Source organism: Colletotrichum tamarilloi (assembly GCF_030869305.1).
Source record: "Colletotrichum tamarilloi strain Tom-12 chromosome Unknown Scaffold_241.1, whole genome shotgun sequence".
In the NCBI taxonomy this organism is placed as follows: domain Eukaryota; kingdom Fungi; phylum Ascomycota; class Sordariomycetes; order Glomerellales; family Glomerellaceae; genus Colletotrichum; species Colletotrichum tamarilloi.
In genome coordinates this window covers 1-14,000 of record NW_026849624.1, presented here as the reverse complement: position 1 = coordinate 14,000, position 14,000 = coordinate 1, and the positions used below count along the sequence as shown (strand labels likewise).

The 14,000-nt window shown below is 51.8% G+C and overlaps 5 protein-coding genes across 5 annotated transcripts; 4 read left to right on the top strand and 1 right to left on the bottom strand.

The window, feature by feature from the left end:
* Positions 1-2,031: 2,031 nt before the first annotated feature.
* Positions 2,032-3,791, top strand: CTAM01_16618 (sugar porter family MFS transporter; the record flags this gene model as incomplete). Its single annotated transcript, XM_060532610.1, has 2 exons — positions 2,032-2,631; positions 2,691-3,791. 2 exons carry the CDS (start codon positions 2,032-2,034, stop codon positions 3,789-3,791), a joined length of 1,701 nt encoding a protein of 566 aa, XP_060372810.1.
* Positions 3,792-5,624: 1,833 nt separating this feature from the next.
* Positions 5,625-6,415, top strand: CTAM01_16617 (uncharacterized protein; the record flags this gene model as incomplete). The annotated part of the gene is made up of 2 exons (XM_060532609.1): positions 5,625-6,155; positions 6,233-6,415. The coding sequence occupies 2 exons, from the start codon at positions 5,625-5,627 to the stop codon at positions 6,413-6,415; spliced, it is 714 nt and encodes a 237-aa protein (XP_060372809.1).
* A 1,109-nt stretch (positions 6,416-7,524) lies between these two features.
* Positions 7,525-7,764, bottom strand: CTAM01_16616 (uncharacterized protein; the record flags this gene model as incomplete). Its single annotated transcript, XM_060532608.1, has 1 exon — positions 7,525-7,764. The coding sequence occupies one exon, from the start codon at positions 7,762-7,764 to the stop codon at positions 7,525-7,527; it is 240 nt and encodes a 79-aa protein (XP_060372808.1).
* A 3,481-nt stretch (positions 7,765-11,245) lies between these two features.
* Positions 11,246-12,795, top strand: CTAM01_16615 (dimethylaniline monooxygenase; the record flags this gene model as incomplete). The annotated part of the gene is made up of 3 exons (XM_060532607.1): positions 11,246-11,382; positions 11,436-11,997; positions 12,064-12,795. The coding sequence occupies 3 exons, from the start codon at positions 11,246-11,248 to the stop codon at positions 12,793-12,795; spliced, it is 1,431 nt and encodes a 476-aa protein (XP_060372807.1).
* Positions 12,796-13,378: 583 nt separating this feature from the next.
* On the top strand, positions 13,379-13,760 carry CTAM01_16614 (uncharacterized protein; the record flags this gene model as incomplete). Its single annotated transcript, XM_060532606.1, has 2 exons — positions 13,379-13,499; positions 13,549-13,760. 2 exons carry the CDS (start codon positions 13,379-13,381, stop codon positions 13,758-13,760), a joined length of 333 nt encoding a protein of 110 aa, XP_060372806.1.
* Positions 13,761-14,000: the final 240 nt, after the last annotated feature.

Below are 14,000 nucleotides of genomic sequence, written 5' to 3'. Positions count from 1 at the left end.
GGAGGGCCAAGACTCGGGATGATCACGATGGGCTGCGGGGGGATGTCGCATAAGCGAGCAATGACGACAACGTGGCAGGTGGAAAGGGGACTTATTGGCTCTGTCGGATGCTTGCTTGATCTTGTGTCCACCACAAGTTCCATCCCCGGACTCGACCTCTTTGTTCCACATTGTCCCCGTGGGGAGAGATGGTGTTGACTTGGTCGAGCCTCGACGATTGACCCAGAAATCCAGGTGAGGCCGGCATCGCGCCGAACGAAATTGGGCAGAAAGATTAGGGAATGGTTGAGAGGAGCTCCTAATTTCAGCGAAATTCTGCTCGCGCGTGATACGCCAGTGTGCTTTTTTGAGTTTCGCGGACCTGGAACTCGTTCAGTCTGGGGGCGCTCACCCGCCCAACCTTCTTCTTGAAATCCCAAGTATCCTCACTCCACCGTACCCCCGCCAGAGACTCAAACAAGAGACCAGAGACCAGACCAACGAACCTTCAACGTTGCGTAAAGACGGTACCGACCAATCGCTGGAACTCTGGCACCAATCCCCGCCTAGCGTCCCGCAATATTCTTGATGTATCTGCGGGAGGCTACGCGGGGAAGAACGCTGCCGTTCGCCGTTCGATCATCAGGCGGTTTGCTAAGAAAAAGGCGCTTGTCTGTTGGGAGTTGGTACGGAAACGGCACACGTACGTAGTAGTGTACGGCAATAGTGGGATAACTTGATGGGGGTCGATCGCTGCTAGATCTCTCCTCTCACTCGCAGCCCCCAACTGTCAGGATCGTAAAGAAAGGGAATTTGAACCAACAGGAGCAACCAACGCCAACCCCAGAACACCCACAGCGACAGTCATCCCATCTGCAAGTGTCTGTGGTAGGGATGCCTAGTTTCAGCGACGTCAGGCAAGAAGACCTATTGGCCGTTCCGCCATACGAAATCTCGCAGAAATCTTCGCCCCAATTGCCGGTGGGTGGAATCGCCGAATAATCTCTGTGCCGCCATTCGTCAGACATGGATTCTTGCACAGGATCCCTACCAAGCTACTCCCTGGTGGGAAAGGCTCGCTGACCCGAAGCAGCATCAGGTACGCCACATGTGCGCAGGGATGTACGCGGTGTCGCCGGCGAACACTTCTAGTGTACGGTACGGCAAGTCTAGACATCCAGCTGGCACTACCGTCTCACTCTGTGGTCTTGTCTTTTTGAGTTTTGGGCTGACAGTTTTTCTCTCCTTTTGGGTGAGGCGAGAAGTGTCCGCTAGAGCCTAAGCAATGCTATCCCGTACTTTGTCTGATGTGGGTTTCTTCTCCTTTTGCCGTGACCCTCCCACCCCTTTCCTTTCCCAATACTTGACCCATCCACATCCATATGCGACCCAGCCGTTCGAGACATCTCGCTGTCAATCCCCAACCAGCAAACAAGTACCAACCACACTGCATCTCCAACCCCAGACCATCCATCCCTCGACTTTCCCCGCGCGAGCCAATGGGTCGCGGAGAAAGTGGAGCATAGCGTGGTCCTTAGTCCCGGATTCCAAGCCTTGGGTCCTAGACTGCTAGGGGGAACGGGCGAAAAGGAAGCCTTGGGGTTCTTTGGTTCTGTCTTCTTGCATTGAAGTGCGGCGACTTAAGACACGGATGGTCCATAACGTCAACATCATACATACCTTCTTTCCGCCACCTTGGAATTGAATTTGAGCGAGCCAGTGAGAAGCCGCGCCGCTTAATCGACTACCTTGCTTCTCCGGGAAGAACTATCACCACCACCTCCTTGGCGCATAGCATCAGGTTGATCGAGCAAACGTCTAGACAAGATATAAGATGATCTGATATCCCCAGTCTCAACACATCTTCAGAACATCAGCTTCAGCAACTTCATTGGGATTGACAACAATTCAAGCTCGAGCATCTTCGATTCCCCTTGACAGGAGTCTTAGAACATCCGCTCTGATCTTATAAGATCGAGCCCGAACCCACATTCATCCCCGGTTTATCAATCCTTCTTCATTCCCCATTTTTTACACCAGTACACCGCAACCATGGTGCACATCGGATCATCCGCGGGCAGGGCGCCGACCGAGACCATCCAGATCGACTCGGAGGCCACCCGCCGCATGTCCATCGCCGACGCCGACGCCGCCGGGCTCGCTCGTGAGGCGGCCAAAGCGACCGAGGCCGAGCTCAGTATGGGCCTCATGGCATCGATCAAGCTCTACCCCAGGGCCGTGATGTGGTCGCTCTTCTTCAGCACCGCCGTCATCATGGAGGGTTTCGACAAGACCCTCATCGGCAACCTCTATGCCTACGACGTCTTCCAGCGCAAGTTTGGTGAGATCCAGCCCGACGGCAGCTATCAGTTGACTGCGGCGTGGCAGGCTGGTCTCAGTAACGGCGCGCTTGTCGGCGAGATCACCGGCCTGTTCCTCAACGGTATCATTGCCGAGAGATACGGATACCGCAAGACCATGATTGGTGGCCTCGTTGGCGTCACGGCTTTCATCTTCATCATCTTCTTCTCCGAGACCCTTGTCCAGCTCTTGATCGGAGAGATGCTCATTGGTATTCCATGGGGTATCTTCCAGACCCTCACTGTCACCTACGCCTCCGAGGTCTGCCCCACACATCTGCGAGCCTACCTTGTGAGCCACAATATTCCCGCCAGATCCTTTTTTGGGCTAATCGCTAACTCTCTATTCAGACTACCTATGTCAATCTCTGCTGGGTCATCGGTCAACTCATTGCCAGCGGTGTTCTTCGAGGTGTCATCACCCGTACTGACGAGTGGGGATACAAGATTCCCTTTGCCCTTCAGTGGATGTGGCCCGTTCCCCTCATCATCGGCATTTTCTTCGCTCCCGAATCTCCCTGGTGGCTCATCCGCAAGGAGCGCCTCGACGACGCCAAGAAGTCTCTCATCCGCCTCACCAGCCGCAACCAACAGCAAAACTTCAACGCCGACGAGACCATTTCCATGATGGTCCACACCAACGAGCTCGAGAAGGCCGCGCAGAGTGGAACAAGCTACATTGACTGCTTCAAGGGCACCGACCTTCGCCGTACCGAGATCGTCTGCGTCACATGGGCCATTCAGACTCTTTGCGGCTCGACGTTCATGGGATACTCGACATACTTCTACCAGCAAGCCGGCATGGCAAAGGAGAACGCATTCACCATGTCCTTGGCCCAGTACGCTCTCGGCGCCCTCGGCACAGTCTTCTCTTGGTTCCTGATGCAGCACTTTGGCAGACGCACTCTCTACCTCTCTGGCCAGGGCATCATGTGCGCCATTCTCGCAGCCATTGGCTTCGCCTCCTTGGCTGGAAAGTCCAACGTCGCCGCACAGTGGGCCATCGGCAGCTTGCTCCTCGTCTATACCTTCATGTACGACTGCACTGTCGGCCCCGTCTGCTACTCTCTCGTCTCTGAATTGAGCTCGACCCGCCTGAGAACCAAGACTGTCGTGCTCGCGCGTAACCTGTACAACATCACCGGAATCACCACCAACATCCTGACCCCGCTGATGCTCAACCCTTCTGCGTGGAACTGGGGCGCCAAGAGCGGTTTCTTCTGGGCCGTCAGCTGTGCCATCTGCTTCGTCTGGACCTGGTTCCGTCTGCCTGAGCCCAGAGGCCGCACCTATGGCGAGCTCGAGATTCTCTTTGATCAGCGCATTCCGGCACGCAAGTTCAGGAAGACCGAGATTGCTGGTCTCACTCACGGAGCTCAGTCCACTGACAGAATTTCCGAGAAGGAGTCCATGGCGGCCGTCAGCCAGATTGAGAAGACTGCCTCAGCATAGAAGTTTTTGAGAAACTGAAGGTGAAGGATGGATTATTTCGGGATTAGTCTACGTATACCATTGGATCAGAGAAGGGTTTGGATTTTCAGCAGCAAGCATTTTGCACACATATCGTCTTTAGATTTTTTGTCAAAGATTAATCTCATAAATTTCGTTACTCAATCATTCTACATTCGTCTTATTGTGTCCAGACTGTGAATGGCTCCCCGCGACTAGTAATTGCTTGCTAACTGGGGAGATTTCCAGATGATGGATTTAACATGAGATAACTCACCCATGTGATGATTCACCGATGTCAATAGTCGCCTAAGTTATGAGTCTTTGTGGAATGCCCTCAACCTCTACTTTTCAACGTACTGCTTACCTGCAGTGTAGCAATATTAAACTCGAGGAAGTTCCGACCAGCAGAAGAGAAAGGCCATCATTCATAGGACTCAGTATTCAGCGATCGCTTTCTCCGAGCTCCGGGAAGCGGGGCGGGGGATGAGAACCGGGATCGCGCGGCTGCCTAACGTGTCCGGGCATTCTGAGCCGGCCACCGTACCCGTATGGCTCGGTATATCTTGGCCGCGATGAGGTCCAATCGGAGCAGATTCAACCTTGTAATCGAGACTTATCTCCGTGACAGGGACATGAGAAACCTTTCTTGAATGCGCTGCAAATTGCTTTCGCCTATGATGGATTCCTGGACTAGAACTTTGGGTGACTCATTCTCTTTGTTTTCTAGGATCCACTCTAGGACTTATGAAAACCTAGGCAGCACATTTCCACTATGAGACCTCGATACAACTTCTAGTCAGCTTTCACCAAAGGATTCAGGACGTGGCTGGTGCAGGCAACTACAAAGCTTACCTGGTCGTGAGGATTATGTGCCAAGACGCCAGAGCTTCCGAAAGCCGTGGCCTAATTACTGCCTCCACAGTGGACAGGGCTGAAGTCGCTAAATTGAGGGTCCAATCCCCTGAAATCAAAGCGTCCCATGGCCCTAATTCTCAACATCGAGGGTCGAGATGGAGGGGGCATCATGTCTGTTGCAGTCATGGTTCGTTTATTCAACGACTATGAGCTGTCAGATAGGTGCCTATCCGCTGAGCCAACAAGTGATCCACGGTAGGTTGTCTATTAATAGATGATTTAAGCTTAAAATCTGTTGAAGAGACATGGTCCCATGATGTCTGTGGTGGTGGTCTCTGTGGGTGCAGCTTGGTGGCTTACACGGGTAAAGCCAACAACAAGCCCAAACCCCGAAGATAATGAACAAACTTGAGAAGTCTTTGTCTGTGATGATTTTGGTAAAGATTGTAGTTGCTGTGAACCGGCATGAAACGTTTTACTCTGCAACTATACGGTAAACTTCAGTTCTTTGTCTAAATGAAGGAGGTATTTGCCATTTGGCCGAGTCCCACGTCGAGCAGTCACAAGTCATCTTGGACAACCGCTCGACTCCCGCTTGAAACTCACGACATCGCTTAGTCGTGATGCTATCGTCAACAACCCCAGAGGGCGAGAGCAACTGGACTCTCGAGCCATTGCACCCGCCTATTCAAGAAGAGAACCGCGATAGCTCTCGCCCAATTAAGAAAAATAAATCATAAACAAACCCGCCATGGATTTCCTGGGCGAAGCTAGCAAGCCTCCCCTGCAATGAAACCAACGATCCTCTTCTTCCACCCATCACCACCCCCAAACCATCTACCCTCGCACAACCTCCGCTGCGCCACGTAGCACAGGGATCCCCATCCGCAAACACCAAGACAATTATTTTTTTCTCCCCATCTCGCTTGTGGCCGTTACCCGTCTGTGTGGGGGACAGGAATATAAGAAGCGCCCACCATGCCTCACCCTTCGCAGCTCATCTTCCCCCCGCCTCCCGGCACCGATCCTGCTCTTCTCTACTTTGGTGGTTGGCCCGAGATCACCTACCGCACAACCCTCGAGCCCGGCGACCTCACCTCCGACTCGGACGACGAACTTGAGCCCCTTCTCGGCCTCACCAACAGCGAGATCATGGCCTACGGCGATCAGCAGGGCGCTGCCGCTGGTGGTGGTACTACCACCGGCCAGAGCAGCATCCAGAATCGCATGTGCCCCAATATGCGTACTTGCTGGGCATTCTCCTGGGAGTCGTACAACCTGAAAACCTCTGACAAGGCTGTGCTCCTTCGACGTATCTGCATGATCATTATTCTCGGTATTCGGACCGCCATCACCATCATCGGCATCGTCCACGACGTTACCCACGCTCAGATCGTCAGTCTGATTCTCGACATTATTCTCGGAATCTTGGGATTCTTGTTCATCGCCTGGGCCCTTGCCGTCATCGGTCAGGCCGAGGGTCGCCGCAAGGTTTTGGGCGTCATGGTTGTAAGTACTTGTCTGAGATGAGGTGGGGTCTGGTGAGATGAGAGGACCACAGCTAATGAGCTTTTGTTTTTTCCCAGGGTCGCTGGCACTTCGATATCTTCCTGCTCATCACCGCCTTCATTCACGCCGCCATCCTCGTCGGCAGCATTATCGGCTTTGGCAACGGCGGCCGTTACGCTACCTGGCTCATCATGTGGCTTCTCATCTTCGGCGTCGCGTGGGTCGCTACCTGGCCCGCCGAGGCCGAGAGCTACGCCTAGTCGAGCAGCATAGCATTGCCACGATGGCGTTTTCTTTGAGTGACACGTTCGAAATGATTCGCCAGTTCAGGAGTTACAAGTCGCGTGATGAAATTGGGCTGGATCGAAGAAGCAGAAACTTCGGGCGTTACAATACTGATATGGAAGGGCAAGGACGGGAGGGAGGCCCACGAAAGCTGATGCTTCACTCTGGAATTCGCGATACCCTAGCATAGGTAGCTGAGACTGGCTGAATTGCGTGAGCAATATGGCTTCGTCTGGCTGAATGAGATCAAATGAGACACCAAGTGCTTTCATGAGCCTCGTGAACGCATCACAATGAAAAATGGCTGCACTGTTGGTCGGTCCGACTTCTGCCTCATGGAATCAAGCTAGCGTTTCCTGGACATATGTATGAAATGAGAGCCACGCTCATCAGACCTCGAGGTGGATGAGAAAGAACCAGGTGCTGCGTGCTCCCTCTTGACCGCTCTGGATGCGCTCTGGATGAGCCAAATCCGGGCGAGGTAAGCTTCAGGCTGCCCTAAGTCTCATCGCGCAAGGTGTATAAGTGACCTGAGATGCATCGAGTCCTTGAATCACTCATCGTCGCGTCGATTCGCTGGCGCGGTTCCGGAGCGGGCTCCGGAGCTGCTGTATCTGCCGGCGGTGAAGCGGGTCTCGCCCCACGTGATGCTTGGTGGTGTCCGATCGGTGGTTTGAGCGAGTTCTGTTGCGGCAGGCGATCTCATTTAATGAGGTGTACTGAGTTACTCCAGTTCTCCAATCGCTTGAAAGTGAGTTTGGGGCGATTCAATCACGTCTCCTCACTCCTGCAAGAATATCGCGCCAATCGAAGCATCTGGTTGAGGCTGTTGCCGATCCAACATGGCATCTCAGAGATTGACGACTCACTAGACGGTCCGCAATGTTGTGGAACAATCACAAAATGAGGCTGCTGCGAATTGGGGGAATAAGCTCTTTTTGAATTCGCTCTCAGGGAGTATCGCATGCAATCGTGGAAATGAAAGACAACTTGGACAGATAGACAGACCGACCGACCCTTATTGAACCCCAAAAGAAAAAGAAGGAAAAGTCCGAGGGCTACCCATAGAGGCGATTGGCCCCGCTCATTTGTAGCCCAGTCTCTCCAGAATAGATTGACCAGCGGGAGCACCGCCTTGTCCCTTTCTCAGGCCGGCGTCTACACCCTTGACGTAGTCAAGAACGCGGATGTGTTCCTTCTTAAGCTCCTCGAAGTCGTGGGACAGCTGCTCGTGCCATGGGTACAGGACGAAGACCTGGAAGCCGAGGGCCGACGAAGCGACGAGGAAGTTGGTGAGGGAAATGGCTCGCGTGATGAGGACCATTGTGGCGGTTTGTTTGTTGGTGTTTATGTGTGTATTGAGTGTTGTTGATTCCCACTTCTTTGTTGCGAAGTGTTCGGTTTGCTCGGAATCTGGAGTCACGCGAGCCTGGTCAGCGAATGCGACTGCGACCTCGCGGGGTATCTTGGCCCGAGCGAGAATTAGGTAGTATGATCACGGCTTACTTGGTTTTATGATTCTGCAGGTGTAATGGCCTGGATCTATACGTGGTCGATCTGTCGTAAAAAGAAAAGGCAAAGAGAGAGGAACTTGGTCTATTGAGGAAGAAAAACGATTAAGGACAAAGAGAAAAAGTGTGGTGTAGAAGAGGAAGTTCGACGATTGACGGCAAGGAAACGGGCAGAAATTATTATTCGAGAGGCAACCCGGGGATGATACCTGAAAGACCCTTTTGGGACAATGGGAACCTCCCCAGCTGATTACCTCACCGACAGCGGCCCGGCGGCAAGGTGGGACCTCCGACGAGCACGCTCGGACTTGGACGGGTTGGTTGGCTCTCATGACATGGAGGGAGGCACAGGGCTTGTGAAAGGATCACGCCGAGTAACACGAGCAACACATATTATGGTACATCCGCCTGCCGGGTACCTTACGTGGGGGGCGTTCATGTAAGTTAGTTGTAACTGTAACTTTCTTGCTCGTTCTCGTCACTGGCCTGAGCCTTGAACATGACCTCGGATAGCGCCAACAACCAGCACCAAGAGGAGAAGAAGAACTGCAAAGCAATGGCTGGCCAGGCGTATCAAGCGTATCCGAATGCTCGGCAACCATGTCTAGGTACCGCAAAATCGCAAACGAGAGCATGTCAAGTGACGGCTGGAAGCCCCGAGAAAGGAGGGAATGATTCAAGGCGGATGGGGTCGAGGTGGCCTGACTTTTATGGAGCCCGTCTTTGCCGTCAGAACTGCCTAATGAAAACTAGAGAACTTCCCGGGGTGGAGCCGGGAGACCGAGGGCCTCTCCGACTGGCTTGCGGCGTCCAACGCCCTTCTCTCGCACAACGTAGTCCTGCAGCTTGCCTCCATGGACCCTATCCGCTAGACAGAAACATGGAGTGAGAATGTGACCTCGAGCTAATACCCCTGGTCCTTTGGCTTCTTTGTTTAGTTCAGCCGGGAACATTTTTGAGGATTCGATGGGGTTCGTCGGGGCAGGAAACATGCGTCTGCAGGGGACGAATGACGCATGTGAAAGTCTTCCTAGGTGTGAACGAGCCAACTGCGACGAAAATTCGCCCGCAGAGGCCACTGAAAGCAATCTCACTACTAATAAGTACAAAAAGTGGTTACGATAAGTCACATTGGTCGCGTTTGACTTTGATAATCTGGCCAGGTGATGAGTAATGTTTCTCTATTCAATTCATTTACATCGGAACACACCTACACAACAGAATCACCAATGATCCGCTGCTTGAGATCTTTCAGTTGCCCAGACGGAAGGGTGTCGCGGAGCCCTAATGCCATCTCAACCTGACACAGCTTCACAGTAAAAATTCAAGTTACGCAGTAAGGACCAAAGGAAGGCTCAGTAAATAAGCCGGGCTGAAGATCACCCAGCGCTATCCCCAGAGTCCGTCGACCTTTGAGCCGTTGAGGAATCGAACCAGCTGTTTGCCCCGCATACCGCAGGCCCGGGTCGACGCCGGTAGCGGGAGCTGGAGCGGGGCACATCAGTTCGGGCTGCCACGTGTTGGTGGAGCATTGCCTTTCCGAAAGCTGCCGATGCTGGGCCCACCGCCGCCGCCCTTTCGATTTGGATCACTGCATGTCTTTTCGGACAGTCGAGCGCTTCGTGATCAAGTTCCATCTCTTGATGCACTGGTTTTGGTTTGGGGAATGAGGAATTAGAGACCAGACTCTATGTATCGACAGCCTAAGTCTTGCCATCCGCCATGCCTTGATAATTTATGTTGAGAGCCCTTTGGATTCTTGACTTCACCAACAAGTTGTCAAAAGTCGCCGGTGTCAGCGCTCAATAGAGACTGAGCGGAATATTGTCGAAATGGACTTGAATTTTATCATGAACTACATATATGTGACGAGCATCGCTATAGAAGTTGAGTTGTGTCATCTGGAGTTAGGTTCAGGGTTCTGCTTGGGGACTCAATAAATGTATGGACTATAGTCTCAAGAGTTTACTACAGGCCAGCCTGTGTCCGTTAATAATGATTCACAACACAGAATTCACGGTAGTGATTATATGAGCTTTCTAGTTCAATATTGATGTATCAGAAGACGAAAGCGTGTGATCGCGCAATGATCAGGAAACACATCTCGAAAGCCCAAGTCCAGCGCGCCTTCCGCAGGATGTCATCCAATTGCCGAGATGCAATCTTTCGTGTGATTTGGCATGATACGGATTTTCTCAGACTTTTTAGTCGCTCTGGCTTTCTCAGACCTTTAGCTGACTTGAGCTGGACGAGCTGACAAGTGACAACTTTTTGTCGATTTAACAAACGTAAGTGGAGATGCGTTTTTGATAGCCTTTGTTTTCCCGCAGATCCTGATAACAGGATAGCTGAGTATAATTGGAAGCGGAAGTTGAACCCGCTTACTTTGCAAACAAATGCGGAAATCGATTGACTCTCCCACCTGCCAATCGCATGTCTGGTCTTCCTTGAACACCTGGTTACACTCAACTCTGAACGCTCAATGCATTGCAAGTCTTAGATGTTACTTGTGAGACGTTTGACTGAACAGTTCTCTCATTTCGCATATTCCGAGGAAAGCGAAGAGAATATGTTCCGAGGAACTCCATGTGCTTGGTGAATCAACAAGTGTATGTCTAACATGATCGGAGGTTGATGAATGCAGACTTGATATGCGAACCTGATGAGAAAATGGCCGAGGAATCGAGTAGAAAGGCTTGGCTGTAGTACTTGATAGAAAGTCGCCTATTAATGCTTCCGACTGCATGATACAGATAGGACTTGCTTCGCTAATGCTGTTATTGTCTGTTGCGTTTGTCGCGACATAGCAGGGAAGGATTGCGCGAAGTGGCTCTGGCAAGCATCCATCAATCACGTAACACAGATTACGATCTGAGGAGAAACAACATTGAATATCAGCTACGATACCTGTTCTATGAGATTCCTCCTGCATGTTAATTAACCAATTGACATGAAAGCTGAAAGCCTCCATACCGCCTTCAAGGTCTCTCGGCTCTCAGCCCAGATCTCATTGTGAAGTTGTAAATGAATGAGGAGGATATCGTATTAATCAGTGCCCCAACGAAATATGCAAGTCGAGCTCCCACAGCAAATAATGGCGATAAGCCCTCGGTGGGACTTTCACTATCTCCATCTAGTTTTGAGTGTTGTGCAAGCACGTCATATGCAACATCAATTCGTCAGAGCTTTCGAGGCTATATGTTCTTCACTTGGCGTAAACTGTTGCAACAGATTCACCAAGCTTTTTGCTTTTCGATTTTCAATAAACGGCATCCTCGTATTCGACTTCAAACCATGGCTCCCAGATATTCCAGTGTCGCAGTAATCGGTGCTGGGCCTTCTGGCATCTCCGCTGTGAAAGCCTTGAGTGAAGAGAATGTCTTCGAAAGAATCCAATTGTTCGACAGAAGAGAAGGCATCGGTGGCACATGGTATGCAATCTACATCATAAAATGCTTGAACTCGATTTGACATATGCCTCCAGGATCTACGATGAGCAGCCAGAACCTTTTTCGCCATCTTCGGCGCAACCTGTGCGAGAGATTCCAGCCAAGCTACCACAGTCATTGCCACCAGCATCTGAAAATGTCACAGCTCGGACAGGTCTCTATCCCGCCTTGGACAGCAATGTCGGCTCCCAAGTGATGGCGTTCACCTACAAGCCATTTCCGGATGTGAACTCGGCCTCTTCCATCAACCGCTTTGGCAAGAGGAACCCGACGCATCCCTACGCGCAAGTCGCTGGCTACCTCGAGGAGATTGCAGAGCCGTTTTCGCACTTGTTCACTTTCAATACGCATGTGGAGCGTGTAGAGAAAGTGGGCAAGAAATGGCAATTGACTCTCAGGAAAACCCAACATTATCTGAAGAACCAGAAGAGAGATTACTGGTGGCAAGACACATTCGATGCTGTTGTTGTGGCCACCGGGCACTACGGTGTACCATTCGTTCCGAATATTGACGGTCTTAAAGAGACTTTTGCTGCTTTGCCTCAAAGGTTTGAGCACTCGAAGGCTTACAGGTCTCCTGAGGACTACGTTGGCAAGGTATCTACTTACTTCTATCCTTATCCGTCAATGAGATGAATGAACATGACTAACGCGATGGTTTAGAAAGTCGTTGTCGTCGGCGGCAACGTTTCTGCATCTGACACAGTCTCAGAGATCCACAGCATCGTGTCTGGGCCCCTTTATGTCTCGCAGCGAGGCTCTAATGAAATTCTTCAGGATGCATGGGAACTACCCAACGTCGTTCTCAAGCCGCAAATCACACGAGTGTCCGTTGGATCTGGAAACACCGTCAAAGTCAAATTCTCGGACGGCAGTGAAGTCGACGGTATCGAGAAAGTTCACTTCGGCACCGGCTATCGACTTTCCTACCCTTTCCTGCGTCCCGATCCCGTGACGCCAAGTGGGCGCCTCTCAGGATTTTACCAACACGTCTTTAACATCGCGGATCCGTCACTCACAGTCGTGGGACAAGTCAAGGCGGCCATCTCGTTCCGTGTCTACGAGTACCAGGCCGTTGCCGTGGCTCGCTATTTCGCGAACCGGGGAGGCGGTCTGCCTTCTCCACGAGAGCAGGACGAGTGGGAAGTGAAGCGACTGCAGTACAAGGGGCCGACGTCCCAGTTCCACGAAATCAAGCCCGACTTTTCAGAATATTTCGAGTTTTTGCGAGGTGTTGCCGGACCTCCTGCACCGGACACGGATGCTTATGAGTTGCCTGCGTGGGAAGATGAATGGGCGTTGTTGGGCTTCGGCGTTTTGGCACTGAAGCAAAAGTGGTGGAAGGAGTTGAAGAGGAAGGAAGAGGAGGCAAAGAAAATCCAGTCCAAGTTGTAGGCTCGATGCACATTGACCGTAGGAGCACACAGGACCATGTTGCTTCGGCTTCGAGTGGATTTTAATCACTAGACTCTTGTGTTAGAATAACAGAGGAAATTTCCCTTGCTTTGACAAGCTTTGTTCCGCTCATAAGCGCAACTTTCTAACCAGATGCTTTCCCATCTTTTCTCATTGCCAAGACGCCAGTTCCTACGCGAGATCTATAGGCGATTTTGCGTGTTATTCCCAGCCGAATTCGCGATAGACCTACCCATTGCGGTTAATTTTCCGACGGAGTTCGACCGAGGGGTAGGAACCCACGCGGAGTTTAGTGGACCTCGATGATCAACTGCCGAATGAGCTGCACGATTGTCATTTGAACGGTGGGTTCAACGTTGCACTAGCATATTCGTCATTCATGTAGAGAATGAGGAGTTCATCCTATGAAAAAAATTGGAGGGACTTTTGAACATGAGATGGCTAGAACATCGTCGAAGTGGCGATGGTAGCCGAGGCTACGAGCTATCATATAAGTCAACGATGGTTCTAAGCAACGTATGTGAATGCAGTTCGTCAACCTCGAGTCCAAGAAACCGTGAAGATGGCCGAAGAATCACCCAAGTCCGTGTCGTCGGACGTCCACGATGCGGCCTCTGACCCACCGGTGAAGCGAGTGTGGTACCACAGCACCTTGTTCAATGCCTTCGTGATCGGAGGAGTTGGTATGAAGCCATGTGCACTGTCAGAGTAGCAATTACTAACATGACCCAGGCTTCATGGCCCCTGGCCTGTGGAATGCGATCAACGCCCTCGGCGCAGGTGGTGCCCAGGAACCGTTCCTCGTCAATGCCGCCAATGCGCTTGTCTTTGGACTGATGGCCTTCCTGTGCTTATTCGGTGGGCCCATCGCGAATCGCATTGGGCTCTCAAGAACGCTGTTGCTTGGAGCTGTTGGCTACCCACTTTACTCCGCTGGACTGTAAGTCAACATACCCACTTCCTGGCACCCCCCTGTTTCTGGCACCACAAAAACGATGGGATCACAACCCAACCTCCTCATTACTATTAACTATTGATCCTCAACCACACCCACTACAATACAGCTGCCAGCCTCACTAGGGCATTCAGAGTCGCTGGATTCAGCCGTGATAACCTCCTTTTCACCCGCTTCGATTTGAGCCCGATGGATATCCCTGATGTTCGCGAACTTCGTATTGGGATCG